The following is an 18,414-nucleotide window of genomic DNA, read 5'->3' as shown; positions in this document are numbered from 1 at the left end:
CTGAAGTTAGGAGTTAACAATAATTGGAGTTAACTTGTGAACATGAAAAGCAATATGTAGAGGATGTGTGGAGTACCCAAATAACTGAAACCAGACAGTGTAGCTACTACATATTTTTTTAAAAAGATAACCTTGGCTACAACGTGGAAAATGTAGGAATGGGAATATATTGGAAGGTAGTTGTGTACCAGTTAGAAAGGAAGAAGTGAATGTAGCTTGGACTAGGGTGGGCCAGTGAAGAAAGAAATGTACAAATTTAGGATAAACTTAGAAAGTGTGGCCAATAAGGCTACTGATGGATCAAATGTAGGGAAATGAAGAGGAAGAGGCAAGCAAAGCTCTTACATTTCTGTCTAGTTCACTAAGTAGAGAATGGATCATTAAAACAGGGAATACTGTCTACACCTCAGGTCTGGGAAGAAGAATCCTGTGTACCCTCCCAGACAGGCTTTAAAATGTCACCCAGAAATCCCTAAGGTATGACGCTCTGCTAATATCAGACATTGTGACAGGCTTTCTTGTATCTTGGCACCATCCTTCTTGGTAGATTCTAAAACTCAAAGTTCCTTTCCTTAGTGAAAGGCAATTTTATGAAAAAACACTCATGAGTATTGGTGAAGGGAAACCTGGCCAGAACAGGAACCTGCCTATTCTCCCTGGAGCAGGATTCAGGGTCTTCGGGTAAAGCACCTGTCTCTAAATCTCAATGCTCTTCCCATGTGACTTGATGCCCACATGCCTGGAAAAAAAGAGCTTGATCTTGTGAAGGAAGTGGTGTTTGTGCACTTTAAATTCAAGAGCATCACAGAAGAGTGTCCATTAGTTCTAACAAAATGTTTATTTTGTACTCATTCCCCCACCCCACCCCCACTGCACTGGAGACTCCAATAGCAGCAATTCAAGATGCTTTTGCTAATGGAGAAAATGATGAAACGGTATCTAACACCTTAACCTTGACAAATGGCTTGGAAAGGAGAACTAAAACCTACAGTGAAGACAACTTTGAGGAACTCCAGTATTTCCCAAACTTCTATGCACTACTGAAAAGTATTGATTCAGGTAAACATTGTTTTCTGATCATATGAAACAGAAACAGTAATTCCAGGAAATGTGTGGGTGGGTTTTTTTTACTTCCTGTTTTCAGTTTCTAAATTCAACCGTCAATGACATATATTATGGTCTCTGGGAAAATGATTCTCATTGATTTTTTTCAAAAGAAGTGTACTAGTCATGGAAATATTTAGGAAAGGATAATCAGGAAAGGTGGGATTTCTGGATAATTTAATCTTCATGTTAACAGAGGGTTCATTTATTTGTTCAATAAACAGGTATTGAGTACATGTTGTGTTCCTGGTATTGGAGTGAACCTTGTACCCAGGTAGTGATGAATCAGAGAGCATTCCCGGCCTGACCCAGTTCAGCCAAAGCTTTTATTGCAAATCTCTTTAAGGTTTTATTTTCCTCCTTCAGTAGAACAGTGTATGGAACATAATTGATTATTTTTAAATGATATAGAATTTTGTTTTTTAGATATTTTCAACTTGTCTTCAAATGAATTGAAGTGAACTAAGCATTGGACTAATGAAGGTCAGGAGCTCAAAACACACTTGGGAAATGATTTGCTTTTCTAAAAAATGAAATCCTTAATGTAGTGTTCTCTTTTCTAAGTGCACCAAAATGAGTTGACTGAAGATTTCAGTTCATATTTATTTTTGATTAATCTGCAAGGAGGATAATAATGTGCCAATTTTCTGTTGTTATTATTGTCTAGATAGATGCCCTGTACTGACTTATGGCTTTTCTTCCTCCTGTCTAAAGATTCATCCCCAGACTGAACATTTGCAATAAAGATTTCTGTAATTGTAATGTATTTTCCCAAGAAGTGACCTTAGAGTGAGCTTTCATTTCTGGAGAACATCCTTTTGTCCTTCAGTCTCAGACATTGACCAGATGGCACCCAGCCTCCCTGCTGGTGTCTGCAGGGCTTATGCATCTTGAGGGTCCATTCTGAGCCATCTTGCCCTACTGGTTGGCAGATACCCAGCTCAGAACCTCTGTCATCTTGGTGAGTCACTTCTTGTCAGTGAAGTGCATCAGCATGATACTAAATGTTTTTATGGATATGACCTTGAGCGAATAATGTGACGGCTGAAGTTATCGTTTACCTGCACTTCCCAGGACTTCTCTCCCCCATCTCTTCTCCCACCTTCCTCTCTCCCAAGTTTGTGACTTTTAAATGGTATTTTTCAGATTCCATCATATGGAATATTTTTAATTTTATGTGCTTTAATCTTTTCAGTTTCCTTGACCCCATTCCTTCTTGCCTTATTTTTATAAACTTTTAATTTAAATACTTACACTGAGGGCTTTGATACTACCCATCTTTTTCACTCCAAGTCTGAACCAATTGAGAAATAATAAAACAGAAAATGAAAGTATCTTCGATACTGATACAGACTAAGCTGTAGAATGTAGCTTTGCGTGAGAACCAGCAGTGGGCTTGCCTATTCCCTAACCCTCAGTCTGCGTCTCCGAACAGCTCTAGTCCTGGAATAGTTGCAGTTTATAAACCAGGCCTGTTTTCCAGGGCCCTGCCTTCCACTGTTGCAGAGCAGTGGAAAGAAGATTCCAAATGCCCATCAGTCAAGAAATGTAGACTAATGGCTGTTGGCTCCCAGCCCCCTCTGTGTGGAGGCTGAAAAGTCGGGGGGAAAGGCTAGAAGAAGTATGTAGAGAAAATCCTTCATGGCAGCAAAAAGAGTAGGGAAGCTGTCCTCTAGCAACATAGGTTTTCTTTTCTTCAAAAATGGAAAGATTTTTTCCTGAGTTAAGAATTAATGCAGCCACTGAACTACTATGGAATCACTGGTCATCTTGTTCTATCAAGATACAGAACAGTATGTCAAATATGAAGTTTCCAAGAAACTGTTAACAGTGGTTAATCTATAGGAAGTTAACCTATATTGGTTTTGCCCATAGGAAGTATGTGTTGGGGGGAGCGGGAAGAAGAGAATACTGTGTTCACTGTTTACTTCTGTACCATTGGAATATTTTCATGATTTACGTATATTCTTTGAAATGAAATCAAGGTTAGAAAGCAATATATACTCCTGTTAAAAAATCAACCTTGCATTTAAAAACTAAACATACATGTGTGTTCCTATTTCAAATATTAAGCTTCATTAATGAAAAGAGGTCATTCTTGCCCTCAAAAACATATGAGTAGAGAAGGGTTATTGGGTTACCAATCTTCTAACTTTCCTTTGAGTTTCCATTATTCCTGGTTGCAAACTATATCATCTACTCTATCAATAAAATATTCTAGATTATGGTAAACCTCTTTGGAAAAGTTATAATTACTCATTTGTGAAAAAATTAAGTATATCAGTACATTGTCCTATATGCCCAGTCAAGACATGGGCCTTTCATAAATATATTTTAGCTATAAATGGCTTAGCTATAAATGTAGGGAGAACTATTTCAATAAGATGCTGTACTTCATAAATTAACATTAAAAGATGAAACTATATGCCACCATTTTTTAAAAAATAATTTTGTCCTTTTATATAGAAAAAGAGGCAAAAGAGAAAGAAACCCTGATTACTATCATGAAAACCTTGATTGACTTTGTGAAGATGATGGTAAAATATGGCACCATATCTCCAGAAGAAGGTGTTTCCTATCTTGGTGAGAGTCCTATCTCTTTTGTTTTCACAGTGCTAGTTTTCATTGTCCAAAACGAATGAGAGATTTGGGAATAATTATTTTACTAACTTGATCATTTATACCAAAATAGCCTGACTCATCTGGGTTACCAGAATTGCCCAGCTTGACAATGTCTACAAATAAAATTAACGTGACATTTTCCGTTCTTTATAGATCCAGTTCAACTACAAACATTTCACCTTTGTTGTATTCTGTTTTACTAACATTTTCTCATAATTTCCTCAGAGATAAAATTTGTCTTTATTTTTTTCAATTGTGTTCACACGGTTGGGAGTAAACGTCTTGATTTTAACCAGCGGGGTCTGTGTGTGGTGAGGAGGAAGGAGCACTGGACTGGGCAGCAGAAGCTCTGCCTCCTGCTCCCAGCTCTGCCTCAGACCATGTCTGTCATGCCCAGGAGAGCATCCATCTTTCTGGACCTCGGTTTTGTATCTGTGAGATCAAAGACTCAGTAACCTATAACAGGGGCTGGTAAACTATTGCTCATGGGCCCAATCTGTCCCATGACCTATTTTTGTATAGCACACAAACAAAAAATAGCTTATATATTTTTTTATTGGTTGAAAAAAAGTCAAAAGAAGAATAGTATTTTGTGACATGAGAAAACTAAATAAAATTCAGACTTCAGCATCTGTAAATAAAGTTTTACTGGAACAGCCATGTTCCTTTGTTTTAGTGCTGACGATGGGAAAGGCAATGGCAAAGAATGCTCTAACTACTGCACATTTGCACTCATCTCACGCGCTAGTAAAGTAATGCTCAAAATTCTCCAAGCCGGGCTTCAGCAATACATGAACCATGAACTTCCAGATGTTCAAGCTGGTTTTAGAAAAGGCAGAGGAACCAGAGATCAAATTGCCAACATCCACTGGATCATCGAAAAACCAAGACAGTTCCAGAAAAATATCTGTTTCTGCTTTATTGACTATGCCAAAGCCTTTGACTGTGTGGATCACAATAAACTGTGGAAGATTCTGAAAGAGATGAGAATACCAGACCACCTGACCTGCCTCTTGAGAAACCTGTATGCAGGTCAGGAAGCAACAGTTAGAACTGGACATGTAACAACGGACTGGTTCCAAATAGGAAAAGGAGTACGTCAAGGCTGTATATTGTCACCCTGCTTATTTAACTTATATGCGGAGTACATCATGAGAAACGCTGGACTGGAAGAAGCACAAGCTGGAATCAAGATTACTGGGAGAAATATCAATAACCTCAGATATGCGGATGACACCACCCTTATGGCAAAAAGTGAAGAGGAACTAAAAAGCCTTTTGATGAAAGTGAAAAAGGAGAGTGAAAAAGTTGGCTTAAAGCTCAACATTCAGAAAACTAAGATCATGGCATCTGGTCCCATCACTGCATGGGAAATAGATGGGGAAACAGTGGAAACAGTGGCAGACTTTATTTTTCTGGGCTCCAAAATCACTGCAGATGGTGATTGAAGCCATGAAATTAAAAGATGCTTACTCCTTGGAAGGAAAGTTGTAGACAGCATATTAAAAAGCAGAGACATTACTTTGCCAACAAATGTCCGTCTAGTCAAAGCTATGGTTTTTCCAGTAGTCATGTATGGATGTGCAAGTTGGACTGTGAAGAAAGCTGAGCGCCAAAGAATTGATGCTTTTGAACTGTGATGTTGGAGAAGACTCTTGAGAGTCCCTTGGACTGCAAGGAGACCCAACCAGTCCATCCTAAAGGAGATCAGTCCTGGATATTCATTGGAAGGACTGATGTTGAAGCTGAAACTCCAACACTTCGGCCACCTCATGCGAAGAGTTGACTCATTGGAAAAGACCCTGATGCTGGGAAGGATTGGGGGCAGGAGGAGAAGGGGACGACAGAGGATGAGATGGCTGGATGGCATCACTGACTTGATGGACATGGGTTTGAGTAGACTCTGGGAGTTGGTGATGGACAGGGAGGCCTGGCATGTTGTGATTCATGGGGTCGCAAAGAGTCTGAGGCGACTGAGAGACTGAAATGAACTGAACTGAATGGGTGCTTTTGTGCTACAGTGACAGAGTTGAGTAGTTGAGACAGAGAATGTGTGGCCCACAAAGTCAAAAATATTTACTCTTTGGCCCTTTATAGAAAATGTTTGTCAACCCTTGATCCCTTGAACTTTATCAGTTCAGTTCAGTTCAGTCACTCAGTCGTGTCCGACTCTCTGCGACCCCATGAATTTCAGCACGCCAGGCCTCTCTGTCCATCACCAACTCCCGGAGTCTACCCAAACCCATGTTCATCGAGTTGGTGATGCCATCCAACCATCTCATCCTCTGTCGTCCCCTTCTCCTCCCGCCCCCAATCCTACCCAGCATTAGGGTCTTTTCCAATGAGTCAACCCTTCGCATGAGGTGCCCAAAGTATTGGAGCTTCAGCTTCAACATCAGACCTTCCAATGAACACCCAGGATTGATCTCTTTTAGGATGGATTGATTGGATCTCCTTGCAGTCCAAGGGACTCTCAAGAGTCTTCTCCAACACCACAGTTCAAAAGCATCAATTCTGCGGCACTCAGCTTTCTTCACCGTCCAACTCTCACATCCATACATGACCACTGGAAAAACCATAGCCTTGACTAGACGGACTTTTGTTGGCAAATTAATGTCTCTGCTTTTAAACATGCTATCTAGGTTGGCCATAACCTTCCTTCCAAGGAGTAAGCGTCTTTTAATTTCATGGCTGCAGTCACCATCAGCAGTGATTCTGGAGCCCAAAAAAGTAAAGTCTGCCACTGTTTCCACTGTTTCCCCATCTATTTCCCATGAAGTGATGGGACCAGATGCCATGATCTTGGTTTTCTGAACGTTGAGCTTTAAGCCAACTTTTTCACTCTCCTCCTTCACCTTCATCAAGAGGCTCTTTAGTTCTTCTTCACTTTCTGCCATAAGGCTGGTGTCATCTGCATATCTGAGGTTATTGATATTTCTCCCAGCAATCTTGATTCCAGCTTGTGCTTCTTCCAGCCCCGCGTTTCTCATGATGTACTCTGCATATAAGTTAAATAAGCAGGGTGACAATATACAGCCTTGACGTACTCCTTTTCCTATTTGGAACCACTCTGTTGTTCTATGTCCAGTTCTAACTGTTGCTTCCTGACCTGCATACAGGTTTCTTAAGAGACAGGTCAGATGGTCTGGTATTCCCATCTCTTTCAGAATTTTCCACAGTTTATTGTGATCCACACAATCAAAGGCTTTGGCATAGTCAATAAAGCAGAAATAGATGTTTTTCTGGAACTCTCTTGTTTTTTCGATGATCCAGTGGATATTGGCAATTTGATCTCTGGTTCCTCTGCCTTTTCTAAAACCAGCTTGAACATCTGGAAGTTCACGGTTCACGTATTGCTGAAGCCTGGCTTGGAGAATTTTGAGCATTGCTTTACTAGCATGTGAGATGAGTGCAATTGTGCGGTAGTTTGAGCATTCTTTGGCATTGCTTTCTTTGGGATTGGAACAAAAACTGACCTTTTCCAGTCCTGTGGCCACTGCTGAGTTTTCCAAATTTGCTGGCATATCGAGTGCAGCACTTTCACAGCATCACCTTTGAGGATTTGAAATAGCTCAACTGGAATTCCATCACCTCCACTAGCTTTGTTCGTAGTGATGCTTTCTAAGGCCCACTTGACTTCACATTCCAGGATGTCTGGCTCTAGGTGAGTGATCACACCATCGTGATTATCTGGGTCGTGAAGATCTTTTTTGTACAGTTCTTCTGTGTATTCTTGCCACCTCTTCTTAATATCTTCTGCTTCTGTTAGGTCCATACCATTTCTGTCCTTTATCGAGCCTATCTTTGCATGCAATGTTCCTTTGGTATCTCTAATTTTCTTGAAGAGGTCTCTAGTCTTTCCCAATCTGTTGTTTTCCTCTATTTGTTTGCACTGATCGCTGAGGAAGGCTTTCTTATCTCTCCTTGCTATTCTTTGGAACTCTATAGATAAGCTGAAACAATCTTTGATTCTGCATTCAGGTTGTTAAAAGAAGAAAAGAAGAAGAAAAGCCTTTTGTTTTCCTGCTTTTGTTTAGTTAAGTAACAAATATCATTCATCTTAGATGTCCTTTGGGCAAGATGAACTCAGGGCCCCTTACTCTGATCACTGATGGGGAAGGGAGAATTAAATAGAAGAGAAAATATCGTAGGACAGAGTAATCCAGAGTTATTCTGTATAAATGCCTTTTCTTTCTACGTGAAAAGTAGTTTTACTCTTTTTTTTCTAATTATAAAAGAACATATTTACCTTTAAAAATAGTCAATGCAAAAAGATGTTAAAAAGACAATGAAAAATCATTCATAATACTAGCATCCAGGTAACATTCTGATTTATATCCTTCTAAATATTTTTCTGTATGTGTGTACACACATACATACCTATGTCATTTTTTTCTGTTATCTTATTTTTTTTTTAATGGGCTCAAGTTACACACCATGCTTCGTGGCCTACTTTACCCACTTAATAGTAGATCAAAAACATTGTTTCAAATCAATCACTGTTCCATGTCAATATTTGGTGACTCAAATTCCACACTTAAGTCATTTATCCTATGAAAATAAATTAGATCTTCCACAAAGTCTTGTGTGCAAGCGAGGTATTTCTACTATTTTTTTTTTCAATTTTTAAGATTTTATTTTTTCTTGGAAGTTGTGAACACTGAACTACAATTTCACAAATTATTGAGAACACTGATTCTTACCCTTTAAGCGTATAATTAAAACAAATGAAGTATTTTTTTTAAATTGGGGTTTAGTTGCTTTACAATATTGTGTTGGTTTTTACTCTACAGTGAAATGAATCAGCTTTATGTATACATGTATCCCCCCTCCCCGGACCTTGTTTTTTGTTTTTATTCCACTATTATTTATAGGTATGCTCTCCAATGTGATAGTCACATATTGCTCTTTAAATTAACAATAATTAAAATCAAGCAAAATTAAAAATCTAGTTTCTCATTTGTTCTAGACACATGTGAAGGCCACAGATAGCTTGTGGCTACCATATTGAATAGCACAGAAATGAGTATTTCCATCACTGCAGAAAGTTCTATTGGACAGCACTGGCTTATAGAAACAAAACATTGGAAATAACCTTGCTACCCCACAAGAGGAGACTATCTAAATTATTCTTACTTAGACTAAATTTTATTTTTAATGTTTGTGTTTTTAATAATTGTATGTTTATAAACAATAAATATGGTTCAGAAAGACTAAGGACATAGGGAAATGTTCATGATATACTGTTGGATGCTTAAAGCCATTTAGAACATGACCTTAATTTTGGTGTTAAAAAATGGATATACTGGGAGGAGATTTATGTATACCTATGGCTGATTCATGTTGATGTCTGACAGAAAATAACAAAATTCTGTAAAGCAATTATCCTTCAATAAAAAATAAATAAATTTTAAAAAATGGATATACATAAAGAAAGTTGGAAAGAAATATACCAAAATATGATCTGGGCAAAATAAGTGTTATTTTTTTCTTTATAATTTTCCTATCATTTTCATGTATAACTTTTACAATAAGAAAATGAGATGTATGTAAAGAATTTTCTGTACAAGCATGTTGGCGTTTGACCTCCACTGCCATGGAGGTATACTCTCAGACCCCTGAGGGCTCAGATGCAGCATGGGTAGAAGGGAGAGAATTAACTAACCTCTCCTCCATCTCAGCCTGTGACAATGATCAGTGGTCTACACTTCTGTTCTGTCCCAACAGTATGTGGTGACTGCAAAAGTTGCCAGCTGTGGTTGCTATTTCAAAAAAGAAAGCAAAAGGCATCACACAATAGAATATACTGATTTTCATCTCAAAAAGGGATGGGGTAGGGTAGAAGGAAGAATTTTCTTGAGAAGTAACACAAATAATGGAATCTTTGTAGACTAATTGTAAAGAAATGCTTGTTTGCACATAGCCCTGTCCTATTAGTGAGATGGATATCTGGTTAAATAAACTGCATACCAAGGGTATGGATTCAAATTCATTATTGCCTTGAAGTGGTCACAGTCTAGATTCCTATCTGGTAACACCTACAAGATGTTACTCTAAAGAGCAGAATTAGGACAAAGACAAGAATACAGATTTCAGCTTAATATGAGTAGAGAAATTCTCACCCTTAAGACACTTAACATGATAGAGGTCTTAGCTAACTCTTGGGAGTAATCATTTTGCAGAATATAAGTATCTAATCAACATGTTGTATACCTTAAACTTACACAGTGCTCTATGTTAATGAAAATAAAAATTTTAAGAGTAACAATAGAACTGGCTGCCTCATAGTGAGGGCCCTGAGTGACAGAAATCCAATTGTTTGGCTTATGCAAAAAGGGAATTTATTTCCTTATGTAACCAAAAAGTCCAAGGATGGGGGTAGTCTGGCTTCATGTTTGTGAAGCCCACCAAAGTGTGAGAATCCATTCCTTCTCCATCTCACTGACTCTCTGAATATTGATTCAGTCCACATAAGCAACTCCATTATGAAGCAAGATGGCTGGCACAGCCTCAAGCTCACATCTTCATGGTATAGCAATCCTCATGGAAAGAGAGCATCTTTCTCCTAGCATTGAATCTCATTGGCCTGGCTTGAGGGATGGGGGAGGCAGACCTGGGTTATTCATGGACTGTAGCTCACCAGGCTCCTCTGTCCATGGAATTCTACAGGCAAGAATACTGGAGTGGGTAGCTATCCCCTTCTCCAGGGAATCTTCCCAATCCAAGGATTGAACTGGGGTCTGGGTTTCCCTGGTGGCTCAGCTGGTAAAGAATCCTCATGCAATGCAGGAGACCTGGGTTTGATCCCTGGGTTGGGAAGATCCCCTGGAGAAGGGAAAGGCTACCCACTCCAGTATTCTGGCCTGGAGAATTCCATGGACTGTATAGTCCATGGGGTCGCAAAGAGTCGGACACAACTAAGCGACTTTCACTTTCTCCCACATTGCAGGCAGATTCTTTACCATCTGAGCCACCAGGGAAGCCCATTCAGCCATCACTGGAGCCAAATATGCTGAGAGTGGGAGAGGGGTGGGCTTTCCAAAGGAAAATCAAGATGTAGTTACCAGGAGGCATTGAATAGACCAAAACCACCAGTGTTCATTATAGTCCCCAACCCTGGATGTGTTCTAGCACTGGCCACAGAAATGTGGAAGAGACTTCTGCAACTAACTGACTAGGATGCTGAACTTGAGGACCTCTAATTGTATGCCTTTCTATCCTGAGAGTCAATGATTTCTAGAAATATAATCCATATCAAAGCATCTTACTAGCAGTGTTTTGCTTTTTTGTTTCATTTTGGTTTGGGCTGCACTGGGTCTTCTTTGCTTTGTGCAGGCTTTCTCTAGTTGTGATGAGAAGGAGCTACTCTTCGCTGTGGTGTGTGGGCTTCTCATTGTGCTGGCTTCTGTTGTTGCAGAGCTCAGGCTCTAGACACAAGAGCTCAGTAGCTGTGGTGTATGGGCTTAGTCGCTCCTCGCTTGTGGAATCTTCCCGGACCAGGGATTGAAACTGTGTCCCCTGTATTAGCAGGCTGATTCTTATCCACTGTACCACCAGAGAAGTCAACTAGCAGTGTTAATATTGTGGAATTGCTCCTCGCTTGTGGAATCTTCCCGGACCAGGGATTGAAACTGTGTCCCCTGTATTAGCAGGCTGATTCTTATCCACTGTACCACCAGAGAAGTCAACTAGCAGTGTTAATATTGTGGAATTGCTATTGTGATATTTCGGGTGAGATTTAAACATTTTCAGTAAAATTTTGAAATCATCTGTCAAGACATAACATTTTATTTCTTCTCCGCCCTCTTCCAGAAAACCTGGATGAAACAATTGCTCTTCAGACCAAGAATAAACTAGAAAAAAACATTACTGACAATAAGAGCAAACTTTTCCCAGGTATGATTTTACTATTTATTTTCCAGCTTTTAGCAAAATAACCCTTTTGAGGGGTAAATCATAGGCATCAATAAATATTGGTAAAGAATTACAGATTTCAAAAAGTTTGAACATCTGAAATCCAACCATAGGATTAAGTAGCTATAACCTTGGCCAGTTTCACTACAGAATCTGATCCCAAGAAGCACTGAAAAGAAACGAAGGCTTTACTGAAGATTTTTAGGTGGTGGTTTGTGGGTAAGATGAGAACTGTGTCACAGGTTAAACAATCCTTTCTAAAATTCTCCTTTAGGTATCTTTTTCTCTGCCCAGATCACCATCACCCAGATCACTGTCCCCTCTCTGCTGTTCCCTTCCTTGCTGTCCCCTTCTCTCTCCTCTGGGACAGTCTGTGCCCTGTGTGGTATGACTTATGCCCTTGTCTCGGTTTCTTCACCCCTGCATCTCCACCCATCACCCTGCTTAGAATGTCAAATGCCATGGGGTAGCCTTTCAGAGATGCAAGATGGGAAAAAAGAGAAAAGATTGCAAACTCTTATACTTTAATTTTGTGTCCCTACCACAGAGATTATGTATATATATTTGATAGAATACATACCCCTTTAAAATGATGTTTTCAAGCAGTTTTTAGCAACCTGGAAACATTGTTCCATAATGATGCTAATGACAAAAGCAAGGAACAAAATTGTACAACTAGGAAAAAATTATGCATTATACACACACACACACACACACACACACACTACACCACAAAACTAGTAGTGGATATTTTACAAAATGAGACAATAACCGATTTCTTTTTTCCTATTTTTCTGTAGTAATAAACCTTTTATTGGAAAAAAAATCTTCTCATTAGACTGTTTGATGTTCCCTAGTTTACTGACCACAGCAATGCATTACAGTTGTTTTCAAGGGGTTACTTACTTCATGGTTTGATTCTTTAATTCAATATAGCATTTTTAGAAAGAAATATAGGGTTTTTTGGGCCTTGTTGTGTGACCAAATTGTGGGGATACTAATTCCTCAATTAAGAGATCAAATCTGTGTCCCCTGCAGTGGAAGCACACGGTCTTAACCATTAGCTCACCAGGAAAATCCCAGAAATACAGTTATTTTAAGTGAGAAATGAGCAAGGATTATTATTGACAGCAAGGGTCCAATTCTCTTCTTTGTCTTAGGGTGACCAGGGGTAAGGAAGTGTGAAGAAAGAGGCGGGAGAGAAGTCCAACCACAGCCCCAAACCCTTATGTGTTATTCTAACAGACTGTTCTTCAAAAATAACATTGAGGAGAGATGGGGCAACTAGTTATTTTCATTTGAAATCAAGACTCAATACTTTGGAAACTGACATATCTCACTTGAATATCTTTGTTGATTAAAATAAGGAGAATGACACAGTGTGGTAGAATGAAAAAAACACAACCAGAATCCAGAAAACTGGGAGTGGGGGAGTTGGCCCAGCTCTTCTGCCAACTCAGTGGCTTAGTACATCCCTTCGGCACATCTCTCCCCTCTTTGGGCCTCAGTTTCCTCTTCTGTCAAATGGGGAGAGGGAGGAGTCAGACTAGGTAATCAGTAAGATCCTTCCAGGTCAAAAAATGGTCTGACCTCAAACTATACTTTTTCAATAGAATTTATTTCTACACTGGGAATTAATACATGAAATAGGGTTTTAACAGTGTACAATCTGATTACAGTGCCATCAGAGAAGAGTCATGAAGAAACAGACAGTACCAAGGAAGAAGCTGCTAAAATGGAAAAGGAATACGGAACCTTGAAGGATTCCACAAAAGATGATGACTCCAACCCAAGAGGAAAGACAGATGAGCCCAAAGGTATGAAATTAACAGCTCCTATGTTGACAATTAAATTGGGGAAGCAAAAACTTTCACTTGAAGGGTGATCGGAAAGGCAAAGTCCCAGCAAATCTGAGAAATTAGCACCATCTGTATAGAAAAGATTCAGCATGTGGTACTTTATTTGAATAGAAATCTTTTTTAATGGCCTTGAGTCTTCTGGGATGGCAAATTGGTTTCATCTTTTGATGGTCTTTAGTGTCCAGTGGGCTTCTGTGCTTGGGGAGAAACATTCATGACCATTTGTGCATTGCTCAATGTCTAGTTTCTGAACTTATAAATTAAGCAATTTTTATTTAAACATAATTGACACTCCTCTAAGCAGTCATATACTACTTATTCAACAAAGTCACCAAAATTTATGGACTTGACAAAGCAGATTTGCTTAATCATTTATAGTGCTTGCAACCTGAAACTTTCAAAAACTTGATTAAAAATAATAAATCAAATATATCAAATTTCCTTAAATAATCTAAATACTTAAAAAAGCAAAAAAAAAAAAACAGCACTACACTAAACTAGCTCAGTAATTGTAAAACCTGTTTTTATCCTTATTCTTGCACATTCCTGGGGTTCAGTTTTTACTCAGCTCCAGTAAGTCTATATAATCTTCCTAGGTTTTGAGACACATCACCATACCCTCAAAGAAAGATACTCTGTTAAGTTGCAAGTTCAAAATCATTAACCCTCAGATTTCAGGTCATCATGTGGGATCTGGATGCACAGTCCAGTGTTTTGAGCCCCTTTAATTACAAAGTGTGCTGGTTACATCATGGAAAATTTATATCTGTTTCTCAGATATTCTTTTTCTGAAACTCAGTGTCTTTACCAGAAGTTGTGAACAGATGGCTTAAACCTACTTTTTTTTTGTCATTATGATATATTGAACTCTTTGGTATAATTGGAACCTTATTTATATCTTATCTGTATCTTATTAGTAGGGTCATCAAGAGGTTTCATTCCCTGAAAGCTGAGGGAATGGATCATTGATCTATTGGGGGAGAAAGTAGCCAGTATGACATTCAACTATTTTATCATCTGGAAACACATCATTGGGGTCCCTTTTCATTGTTTAGTACATATAATCATTAGTGGCAATGAACTGACAGACTGCTTATTTCTTGCTGTAATGTAAGGCCACAAAAGCTGATCAAGTTCATGATATAGCTCTTTTTTTAAACTCTTTATTTTGTATTGGGATATAGCCAATTAGCAATGTTGTGATCCTTTCAAGTGAACAGTGAAGGGACTCAGTCATACATATTTGTTGTTGTTCAGTCACTAAGTTGTCCAACTCTTTGCCACCCCATGGACTGCAGCACTCCAGGCTTTCCTGTCCTTCACTAACTCCCAGAGTTTGCTCAAATTCATGTCCATTGAGTCAGTGATGCCATCCAACCATCTTAGGTCTTAATTTTGAAGAAACTGACCCACATACAAGTTCCCAATCTTTCCTGCTCATACAAGATATAAACAGGTTCACATTCATACTTGTTAATAGACCCATGCTTAAAATGTGTATTAAGTAGAAAAGAAACTATCTATTTATTACTTTGTAACTTAATTAACAGCAATAAAAGTATAAACTATCTCTCTTATATTAAGAGATTAAAAGATTATACTACTTTCTTTGTTAACGTCCATGAGTGCATGCCAAGTCTCTTTAGTCATGTCCGACTCTTTGAGATCCTGTGAACTGTAGCCCACCAGTCTCCTCTTTGTTAATATTTTATATTAAATTTTTCCATTTGTGTAAGTTGTTCCAGTTGATAATAATGGTGATGATGATGATTTTTCTGTTTACATTGGTGTAGCTTAGGCAGTAGGAACCCTGCCTCCAAGTTCCTCCTTTGCCCCTTTTGCACTGTACCCAGTGGTTTTTAAAGCATCTATGCTCTCTGGCAACAAAAGGCTTTTTTTAAAAAAAAAAATTAAAGTATAGTAATTTACAATGTTGTGTTAGTTTTAGGTGTATAGCAAAATATGTATGTATATTCTTTTCAGATTCTTTTCCATTATAGGTTATTATAAGATAATGACTATAGTTCCCTGTGATATACAGTAGGCCTGTATTGTTTATTTATACATATTAATAGTAGTGGGAGCTTCCCTGATGGCTCAGTGGTAAAGAATCTACCTGCCAATGCAGGAGACTTGGGTTTGATCCCTGGGTCAGCAAGATCCCCTGGAGAAGGAAATGGCAACCCACTCCAATGTTCTTGCCTGGAAATCCCATGGGCAGAGGAGCCTCGAGGGCTACAGTCCATGAGGTCACAAAGAGTCAGACATAACTTACTGACTAAACAACAATAACAACAAATATAGTAGTGTATATCTGTTAATCACAAATTCCTACACAGGCTATTCTAGACCTACTCTGAATTTTCCTGCCCCAAGACTTGAAATCAATTCTCCTTCAAAGAATTCTGGTTCCTTTATATATAAAATAGAGAAAATTAAACCTAAGTTATACAGGTTCCAATGAGTGATGATGTTGGCCAAGGGTACTGCTTGTATTTCAGTTGCTGGGACTTTTTGAGACAGGGCCAAAAAAGAACTTTTTCTTAGTATATGAAGTTCATGTTGATCTTTCCTATCGCATGAAGTTTTAGATTATTGTACCTTTCTTCTCTCTAGGCTGGATTTCATAGACCATCACAAGTTTATTCTACATTGCCATAGTTGACATGTCAACTCTAATTGTTTGGTAATAGCCTATGTTGGGAAAGGTTATGAGGCTGCATCTGGACTCAAGAGGAAAGAGTGTTGCAATGATTCATTAATAATGTTTGTCACGGGCATGGAAAGGGGGAATTGGTAATATACGTGTCACATTTGGTGAGCAGTCATGCTGCCTTGATACTTCCACTCAACCCTAGGCCCACTTTGGATGAGTGGTAAACTTTTTAAAATAGTTTTTTAATTTGCCATCATAGCAATTTTTTTTGAGGAAATAGAAAGATGGCTTTAATTGTCACCCAGGGGGAAGGAAAACACAGTAGGCTTGTGCCTCAAGAATTGTGCTCCTGCTCCATAAGGGGCCTGGAGGATCATATAGATGCGGCTTGAAATCAGGGGTAGGAGCTAAAGAACGAAGGTGTAAGGATCTTGTATTCTTCTTCCTCTTGCTTTATTTCAAAAACAGTCATAGGCTGGCATCCAGTAGCCCAGCCATCCTAGCATTTTTAAGTGTACAGTTCAGTGGCATTAAGTTCATTCATATTACTGTACTATGATCACATCATCCATTTCCAGAACTCTTTTCGTCTCGCAAAACTGAAATTCTATACTCACTGAATAGTAGCTCCCCATTCCCTCTGCCTCTCCAGCCCCTGGCAACCACCACTCTATGTTCTGTTTCAATGAGTTTGTCTACTGTCGGTACTTTAGATAAGTGGAATCATACTGTATTTGTTCTTTTGCTACCAGCTTATTTCACTTAACATAATGTTCTCAAACTTCATCTATGTTGTAACACGTGTCAGAATTTCCTTATTTTATCAGGCTGAGTAATATTTCATTGAATGTATATACTACACTTTATCCATCTGTTTGTCTATGGACACTTGTGTTGCTTCCACCTTTTGGCCATTGTAAATAATGCACTGATGGGTATACAAATATCTTGACTCAAAAATCTTTAATTTGGGCAGGGGGAATATCCCTAGAAGTGAAATTATTAAGTCATATGGTTCCCTGGTGGCTCAGACGGTAAAGAATCTGCCTGCAATGCAGGAGATCCCAGCTCTATCCCTCGGTTAGGAAGATCTCCTGGAGAAGGCAATGGATACCCACTCCAGTATTCTTGCCTGGAGAATTCCATGAAGAGAGGAGCGTGGTAAGTTGCACATCCATGGGGTTGCAAAGAGTCAGACATAATTGAGCATACACATAATTCTATTTTTAATTTTTTGAGAAACCACTGTTTTCCATAGTGGTTTCACCCTTTTACGTTCCCACCAACAGTGTACAAAGGTTTCAATTTCACCACATCCTCACCAACACTTTTATTTTCTAGGTTTGTTTGTTTGTTTTGTTTTTATGGTAGCCATCCTAATGGATGTGTGGTGGAGGATGAGTGGTTAACTTTTGAAAGATAGCTAACCCGGAGAAGAATGGTCCTGTGGCCTGAGCTAGAGAGCTAGGAATTGGGCAGCACAGAGGACTCCAGCTCAGTGTGCCTGAATCACCTCCTCTGGGAGCAACCCACGTGTGATGACTGACCTTCCCTAGAATACCATGTGCCATCATCTAGGAATCATGCTCATTGCTTAGGACAACACTTTATATTGCTGTGCAAATATCCCTAGGAATGGGTTCTCCCAGGTCTCTTTGCTTGTTTTAAGAAAGCATTATGTTAAAAAGGAATATGCTGGAGTTGATTCTTGGTAGCTCACTACTTCCTATTTAGGATGTAAGTGGAGATTAATGATGAGGTTCAATTTCTCATTAGGATTTCCATAGGTAATAATGGGGAGAGAGAAGGTTAAAACTCCATCCATGTAGTGCTGAACCCTTGTAGTGGGCTCTCCTGAAACATTAAGAAAAGAGTAGGGATTCTGGCTAAAATTAATCCCCCACCTATCCCCAGCTCATTATTTAGAGAATTTATTCATGCTATCCTCTTTACTCTGGAATAAGAAAAACTGATTCTAGTACAGTTTAGAGAACACGAAACTGAGCTTAAGCCAAGGGCCAACATTTCTTGGGAAAAATGCAATTAATGCCTGAAAGGACATATTATGACATACATCTTTGTATTCATAGTTGCCTTATTTGTACTTTTCTCAAAGGCTACGTCTCTGATATAAAACTCAGTGAGAAAACACCTGTTGTCTCTAGGCAGAAAAATAAAGAATTCATGTGGGTGAAGTCAGGGTTGGCTGGATTTCCTGAGACATTTATTCTGTAATAAACATTTATTCCAATAGCAGGC

The 18,414-nt window shown here is 38.9% G+C and overlaps 1 protein-coding gene across 7 annotated transcripts in view; it reads left to right on the top strand.

Moving 5' to 3' along the window:
• SCG3 (secretogranin III) overlaps positions 1-18,414 on the top strand; it is a 79,745-nt gene that overhangs the window by 49,335 nt on the left and 11,996 nt on the right. For all 7 annotated transcript variants that reach the window (XM_081508270.1, XM_081508273.1, XM_081508274.1 and 4 more), the window contains 4 exons: positions 882-1,059; positions 3,571-3,687; positions 11,539-11,622; positions 13,320-13,457. In XM_081508270.1, coding sequence (XP_081364396.1) covers positions 882-1,059; positions 3,571-3,687; positions 11,539-11,622; positions 13,320-13,457 — 517 coding nt within the window. The remainder of the gene's footprint in view (positions 1-881; positions 1,060-3,570; positions 3,688-11,538; positions 11,623-13,319; positions 13,458-18,414) is intronic.

This window comes from Giraffa tippelskirchi, chromosome 7 (assembly GCF_054371585.1).
Source record: "Giraffa tippelskirchi isolate mGirTip1 chromosome 7, T2T-mGirTip1v1.2.pri, whole genome shotgun sequence".
Classification (NCBI taxonomy): Eukaryota; Metazoa; Chordata; class Mammalia; order Artiodactyla; family Giraffidae; genus Giraffa; species Giraffa tippelskirchi.
The sequence above is the reverse complement of the archived record's forward strand: the minus strand, read 5'-3'. Positions and strand labels throughout refer to the sequence as shown.